The sequence below is a fragment of the Choristoneura fumiferana genome, chromosome 28 (genome assembly GCF_025370935.1).
Source record: "Choristoneura fumiferana chromosome 28, NRCan_CFum_1, whole genome shotgun sequence".
Taxonomy (NCBI): Eukaryota; Metazoa; Arthropoda; class Insecta; order Lepidoptera; family Tortricidae; genus Choristoneura; species Choristoneura fumiferana.
In genome coordinates, this window is record NC_133499.1 from 3,994,377 (window position 1) to 4,002,825 (window position 8,449).

The following is an 8,449-nucleotide window of genomic DNA, read 5'->3' on the forward strand; positions in this document are numbered from 1 at the left end:
TATGAGAAATCAGTGAGCAAAATCGCATATTGCTCACGTCCGTAGACAAGTAACTTTTTAATTATTTTTTTAAAATGCTGAGTACAGTGTTGGGTCTACTCACTGAATTCCAAATATTTGAACTCTTACTTTGATCTATCATTTCACTTCAACTCGAAAAAAAGCAAGAGATAGGATCAAGATTTGTCGATTACAAACTTAATTAAATTTTTGGTATTAAAAATATATCGAAATATTTCCAAAATGTAAATTTTACCGATCTTTTAATAAAGTATGCAACCTCGTTGCACGAAAAGCCGCTTCTCTGTTTTTTTTTTTTATAAAAGAATTCCTTATACTGCCTCTACAGTATAATTATTATTTGTTAAATTGAATGATTTTTTAACAAACCTATATATGTTATGTAGGTAATAGAAATATTAATAAAAAATCATATTTTTAAGGTTTAATTGTTCACCTTTTCAAATTACCCCGAGATGAGGCTTTTTGCAGTATTAAAAAACAAGTACGAAGAGTTAAGATTGCATGTTATGAGTATGCGATTTGTATTGTAGCTACTGGACTCTTTTTATGGTTTTAAATGTAATTATTATATTTTGATAATAATCGGATTCTATTTTAAAAAAATGTGTTTGTTTGTAAACAGGTAGGTATATGTGGGTTTTATTCTTATGTTACATTTAAATTATGTTCTCGCTGCTGAGGTGAAAAATTGTATGTGTCACACGAGACCAAAGTTATTTTGCATCTCGTGTATTTCAATCCCTTGCTGATCTCAGGATTCTAACCTAGAATCACTCGCTATCGCTCGTGATTCAATTATAGAATCCTTCGCTTACTCGGGATTCAAAATCAAAACTCGCAACAAAAAACAACTTTGCTCTCTTGTTGCACAAATAACTATTTACTTTTCAGTTGTCTTTTTTGGCGTCGTTTTTTTGTCAGCGTTTATACTATCATCTGAGTGACACTGTAGTATAGTGTGTATAGTGACTATACACTAAAAAAAAATCTGATTCTGATTTACCTTTCTCTGAGACATCATCAGTGGGTATTGGCACTCCAACGGTCGGTCGACGAATGAAACAGGTCGGAATGAACTCGGAAGTATTAAACATGCCATTTAATATGCAACAGAATATTTAAAAATATTTGCATATTAGATTTTTAGCGGTAGATACAACTATATTGAAGAAAAATATTAAATACCTTTTCACCTCAGCAGCTCAAACAGGCAGGTTTTGCTATTAAAAATCAGTGAGCAAAATGCGATTTTGCTCACTCCGTGAGATAAAGTAACTTTTTTAACCCCCGACGAAAAAGAGGGGTGTTATAAGTTTGACCGCTATGTGTGTCTGTGTGTCTGTGTGTCTGTCTGTCGCGCGGTGTCGGGGGACGCTAAGGTTAACATGGAACTAAATATGTGTATTATTTAAAGTATTAACCTTATAATAAAGCAGTCTAGCTCAACCTTGGTGTAGGTATTACTTACGCGTCCCGGTCCCATACTCTGACATGGCGCAGCCGGATCAATTTTTTATTCTGATAATTGGGTGATAATTGTAACTTGTCTCAAAACACCAGAAAAAGTGAAAGTGAACGGTATCGAAAAAAAAAAGAAAAAAAAAAGAGAAGAAACAGACTTTTGTGCGACAATGGAGTCAGTTTTACAACCACCGCCTCCATTCAATTTCGAGAACAATCTGGCGAATGTTACTTCTGGAAACTTAAGCGCAGAATGGCAAAAGTGGAAAAAATCATGTAAGATTTATTTTGAAGCATGCGAAATAAATAAGAAGGAGAAGAAAGTCCAATTAAATATTATACTACACATTATTGGAGAAAAATGCCGTGAAGTTTATGAACAATTTAATGAAGAAATACAGACGGTAGACCAGCTGTTGAAACGGTTCGACGATTATTTTATTCCGAAAAAAAATTTAGCAGTAGAAAGACATCGCTTCTTCACACGAAACCAAAAAGAATTGGAATCTACCGAGCAATATGTATTTGAATTAAACAAAATAGCGTCAAAATACGAATTCAAAGACCTGCAAGATGACTTGGTGTGTAGCAAGTTTATCTGTGGCGTGAAAGATATGGGACTTTCAGAAAGGCTCCTAAGGGAACCAGATGTTACATTAAAGAAAGCTATAGATTTATGCAAGTTGGTTGAAATATCCAGAATGCAGGCACAAAATATGAAAACTGACAGCGGTGATCACCATAGCATACATGAAATATCCCAAGACACTCACGGAATCGAACCGGGGACCCGCGACGTGCATCTGGTAAATAGACGACCCGCGCGCAGCTATAACCGGCGGCCGTCACTCACACCGCCGCGAACAATCGCTAGTAGAGGAGCGGATGAGAACATAATTAATCGCAACAACCACCAATATTCCTATCAGAAACAGCATTCTTCAAAGACCAACGACTATTTGCGACATACAGCACCAGAAATGGAGTCAAGATACCAGCGCAGTACCTACAAAAAATGGTTGCGGCAACTGCGGGCGAGCTCATCCTAGGATGGAGTGTCCAGCCTACGGTGTACGGTGTAATAATTGCAGCAGGATGAATCACTTTGCGAGAATGTGTAGATCGGGGCGACGCGTATATGCATTGGAAGAGGACTCCACCGATCAGGTACTTTCTCATATCTATAACATTAGTAGCGATTGGTCAGTACAAATAGGTATAAATAATGTTTTGATAAGCTTTAAATTGGATACTGGAGCGGACGTAAACGTGTTGCCGGAAAGACTTTTGAGTAGTGTAGGCTTGAAAGTTAGTGATTTAACGAAAACATCAGTTAAGTTACAGGGGTACTCAGGAGGTGACATTGCAGTGGTAGGCAAGTGTTTTTTAAAAGTAAGCCACAAAGAAAATATATTTTTCTTAAAGTTTATAGTTGCTAATGTCAACTCACCACCAGTATTAGGAAGAGATTCATGCGAAGAGTTAAATTTAATAAAAAGAATAATGGCCGTTGAGAAGTCATCTAGCCTTAGTAAAAACATTCTCGATGAATTTCCCGATATTTTTACGGGTATGGGTTCTTTACCGGGCGAATATGAAATAAGGTAACGGCGCCTATTACCGGGGTATCGAAATCGACGGCCATCACCGCGGCAATTTAAAATACGCATTTTATAATCAAACCGATAGATTTCTTAAAAAATATATTTTACAAGATAAAAGCTTATTTAGTCGACTCACAGATCTATTAGCGCTAGTGTATGTGAATGATTCAAACATCTTGCAATTTCGTGATTTTCCGAAATGGCACCGACGGAAGAGGATTTGCCATACTAACGCGTGACACCACATACAAGCAGACTCGAATCTTATTTAGTGTTTTACAAAATAGTTATGGCAATTGAACTAATGTTATAGCTTTTAAATGGCTTTTTATAGTTTTTTGTACGAGTTCTGAATACTTTTTGTATATTTTTTGGCCCGGAAATACGATTAAAATGGAAAATAAAATACAGCGGCGATAGGCGCCATTTTTAACTGTTGATTGTAATACCGTGGTATATCACGGTAATAGTTAAAGTGGTAGTTTTGGTTCTTCAAGCTTTATTTATGGTATAAATTATCGTTTATATAATTTGTTACAGTTATTCCAATCTTGATCTATTCACGCTTTTAAAAAACTATTTCCGTGGTATGAAAAGTATTAACAAACTCTTAATTTTTAGCAAAAACTTCAATACTGAATTTGTAGTTTCTATAGAAACCGTTATTTTGCCAAGTTGTTTAAATATTGCGATGAAATTGTATATTTACTTACCAGTTATGTAATTTTGGTTATATGCCAAGGATGTAATAAGTATATTTGATTTGTAATTCAAACACAACTCTATCCTATAGTTTTTATAGGTCGGAATTAGATTTTACAATACTCCAAATTAAGCCAATTAACGATGGTATGATCGCATAACCCTCGGTAATAGAATGTTTGGGAATCTATTACCGACCCATTCAATTGTCTTTGGGTCGGTAATAGGTTCTTAAAGTAGTCCCTATTACCGAGTGACATTTTATTTTTCTGTTAAAATAATTCACATTTAGGGTACCGTAAGTGCAGAGTTTTTGATAAAGTTGTGACTTTTACTCAGCATGCATACATCAAACTATAACTGGTGGCATAAGCATAATAAAATACAGTGGGCTGGATACACTATTCGAATCATATTTTAGTTTTTTATTTAAATTTTCTCAAAAAATATTTGGTGTACAATATATTATACAGAACCAAAGCCATTACCTTTTTTAATCCCTCGGTATTAAGTTCCAAAACAATTGTCGGGTTCCTTTTACCGATGGTAGAAAATTGTCGTTTTTTTATACCCTCGTAATAGAAGCTCAATTCGCGGTAATGGAATCACAGCCTGTCCATTACCACGGTAATAGAAGATTTGGGTATTTGATTTCAATAATTATTTTATCAAAACTAATAACTAAAACGAGCCCAAAAAAGTTAGGACACTGAAAGTTCAATAAACGCTCTTAAATAAAAAAAATATTCTCGTTTGTTAAGGAGCTTTGATACCCTTAATTTTTGGGACTCATTTGAAAACTTCCTTAAGTACCACGGTAATAGGCGCCGTACCTTACAATTAAAAAACGGTGTTACTCCTGTCGTACATGCACCTCGAAAGTTACCAATCGCACTAAAAGAGCAAATAAAATTAAAATTAAACGAAATGGAGACTGATGGAATAAGTTAGAGGGTAGAGGGACCCACGGAGTGGGTCAATAGTATGACGGTAGTCAAGAAACCCAACGGCGATTTGCGCATATGCTTAAATCCGCGTGATTTAAACAAAGCCATCAGGCGCGAGCATTTTAAATTACCAACCTTTGAGGAGATAACGGCCAATTTGCAGGTGGTAGGACCTTGTGCAAGGTCCGCCCGGATTGCTACCACCATCTTGCTCGCTAATCCTGCCGTGAAGCAGCAGTGCTTGCACTGTTGTGTTTCGGCGTGGAGAGTAAGACAGCCGGTGAAATAACTGGCACTTGAGGTATTCCATCTTAGGCCTCTAGGTTGGCAACGCATCTGCAATACCCAGATGTTGTAGTTGTCTACGGGCGGTGGTGATCTCTTACCATCAGGAGACCCACTTGCTCGTTTGCCATCCAGTCAAATAAAAAAAAAAAAAAAAAATTTACTTGGCGCGAAATACTTTAGTACTCTGGACGCAAAGCAGGGTTTTTGGCAAGTGAAATTACATCCTCGTAGCACAGATCTATGCACATTTAATACGGTCTTTGGAAGATATAAATTTTTACGAATGCCATATGGGATTTCATCAGCGTCAGAAATTTTTCACAAGCGTTTATATAGCCATTTCGACGACATAGAAGGTGTGGTTTTGTTTGTTGATGACCTATTAGTGTACGGTCATACCAAACAAATTCATGATCAGAGGCTCAGGGCAGTACTAAAAAGGTGTCAGGATATTAACATAAAACTAAACAGACAGAAATTCAAAATCGGCTTAACAGAAATTCAATATCTAGAACATAAAATAAGTAGCGACGGTATACGCCCCGATGATTCTCATTTACTTGCTATTAAAGATATGCCTACTCCAAAAAACCTCAAGGACATTGAGAGATTTCTAGGCCTAGTCACATATGTGGGTTATTTCATACCTAATCTATCACAAAAAACCTCGACCTTACGGGAATTATTGAAAAAAGACACGGAGTGGCATTGGGACGCTAGGCACGATAGTTGTTTTACAGAACTAAAAACATATTTAACGTCACCACCTGTTTTACAATATTACGACATAAAGACTCCAATAGTAATCTCAGGTGATGCAAGTCAGAATGGCCTAGGCGCGTAGTATTACAAAACAACCTGCCGGTTTGTTATGCGTCAAAATCCCTAACAAAGACTGAGCAGTCATACGCTCAGATTGAAAAAGAGTTATATGCTTGCGTCTTCGCGTGCGAGAAGTTTTATACATACATATATGGACGATCTGATGTAACCATAGAAACAGATCATAAGCCATTAGTGAACATAATATCTAAACCACTCTGTAACGCACCCGCACGGTTACAAAGAATGTTGATGCGATTGCAGCCGTACTCATTCACACTTGTATACAAGCCGGGAAAATATTTGTACATCGCCGACGCACTATCGCGTGCGGCTGCACCGAATACAGGCGCGACCCTCCCCCCGCGCGACCACCTCGATGCGCAGGCGCAGGTATGCGCACTCACGGCGAGCAATTCATTAGTTGATACACACTTCCTGCAAATACAAAAATATACAAAAGACGATCCCAGCCTACAAAATTTAATTAAAGTTATTAAGCGTGGTTGGCCAGACCAAAAGGATAAAGTTCACGACAAATTAAAATGTTACTGGAACATTAGAGAAGAATTAACGATAAATTTTGGTATAGTTTGGAAGGGAAACAGGATTTTGATACCAAAGTGTATGCGTCGCGACATTCTTAAAAAAAATACATTCAAGTCACTTGGGATTAGAAAAATGTAAATTAAGGGCAAGAGAAACAGTGTATTGGCCACATATTAACTCACAGCTACATGACTACTTATCAAACTGTCAACCGTGCTTAACCTATAAGAAACAAAATACAAAAGAGCCACTTATATCACACGATATTCCTAACAGACCGTGGTGTAAGATCGGAGTTGATATTTTTCATTTTGCGAACGAATCATTCCTTATAGTTGTAGACTACTACAGTAAATATGTTGAAGTGGTCAAGTTGAGTACTTTAAAGTCTGAAAATGTAATAGCTAAATTAAAATTAATTTTTAGGAGACACGGCATACCAGAAATAATAATGAGTGATAACGGACCAGAATTTTCATCAAACCTATTTAAAGAGTTTTCATTGCAGTGGATGTTCCATCATGTTACTTCATCACCCCGATACGCACAGTCCAACGGGCAAATTGAACGAAGCATACAAAGTATTAAAAACATAATGAAAAAAACCAGATTCGACCAAACTGATTTTGATTTAGCATTATTGGAGTTTTTAAATACACCCATAAGTGACAAACTTCCCTCTCCATCGGAAATGTTGTATAGTCGTAGGCTACGTAGTATTTTACCCTGCAAACCTTCCCTATTAATGCCAAGACTACCAGATCGCAATATTCATAAAAAACTTAAAGCAAGGCAAGCAGTACAGAAATCTTATTATGATCGAGGAGCTAGAAACATGAGTTCATTAGTCACAGGGCAGAAGGTAAAAGTAAGAATAAATAACAACTGGGTTTCAGGAACGATAGATAGCATTGTAGGCCCTAGATCATACCTCATAAGAATGCTAAACGGCGATATGCTACGGCGCAATAGAAAACATTTAATAATAGATTCAAATAAAAGGCCTGAGTACTGTTTTGGTTCATATGACGATGACGTAATCCCTCCCGCAGTAGGCACGCGAGTCGCGTCCAGCTCCAGTCAACCGGTTGCTCAATCAGCTGATCTTAGTTCGCAAACTAATCTTTACCGCACTCGTTCCGGCAGGATAGTGCGACCTCCTGATCGGTGGGGCTTCCCACCGTTGGCCCACGCTACTAACACCGGTTCCTGATGCATCACTACCTAGGACACACATACATAATCCCTAAATTTTAAATGAATAATAAATATCTAAATAAACAGTAAGTAATTCAATCGTATTGTATTCAGCCATAATTACTTTTTTCATCTTATATTTTTAAGTTAATTCAAATAAAATAATATAAATGAAATAATAGGTAGATAGATATGTATAAATATAAATATATTGAAATGTATAAATATACATAAGACTATTGGTAATGAAATTTCTAATAAAATATTTTTCGTCTGATTAAAAAATTATAATAATAAAATTGTAAAATGTAAATAAAATTAATTTCGTATAGACACATGTCTTAAGTCATTAACATATTGATACAATGTCAATGTTTAAAGTTTTTTGAAAACACAATTATATGTATATCATTACCTTGTCGTATACTGAATAATAAGTACTCAAGAACTTTCCAAAGACTAAAGTAGGTACAGTCAATTAATTTCATTTGAAAATCATCATCAGAATGTATTAGGTACATCAGAATTAAAATTCACCAATGATAAAATTTTAAATAAAAGTAAAATAAACAATGAATTTCTTGTATAACAAATTTAAAAATATATATGCATGTTAGATTTTATAAATAGGATGGATTGATGGATGAGATGTAAAAATCACGCAATTATTAATATTAAGAATTCAATTTTGTAAGAATGCATTGCACCGCTTTTATTTGTTTAAGTTTTTTTTTTCTTCAAAAAAGGGGGTTGTGGGTATTTTATATATAGATGTATGCGGGTAGACAAAACATTATAATAAAGCAGTCTAAGCTCAACCTTGGTGTAGGTATTACTTACGCGTCCCGGTCCCAT

The 8,449-nt window shown here is 35.9% G+C and overlaps 1 protein-coding gene across 1 annotated transcript; it reads left to right on the top strand.

The window, feature by feature from the left end:
• Nucleotides 1–1,504: 1,504 nt before the first annotated feature.
• LOC141443823 (uncharacterized) lies at nt 1,505–7,763 on the top strand. The gene is made up of 2 exons (XM_074109185.1): nt 1,505–2,652; nt 7,544–7,763. Exon 1 carries the CDS (start codon nt 1,656–1,658, stop codon nt 2,532–2,534), a length of 879 nt encoding a protein of 292 aa, XP_073965286.1. The 5' UTR covers nt 1,505–1,655; the 3' UTR covers nt 2,535–2,652; nt 7,544–7,763.
• Nucleotides 7,764–8,449: the final 686 nt, after the last annotated feature.

What these genes read in the sequence shown, in the direction of transcription:
- LOC141443823 (XM_074109185.1), top strand. Translation starts at nt 1,656, where the DNA reads ATGGAGTCAGTTTTACAACCACCGCCTCCATTCAATTTCGAGAACAAT.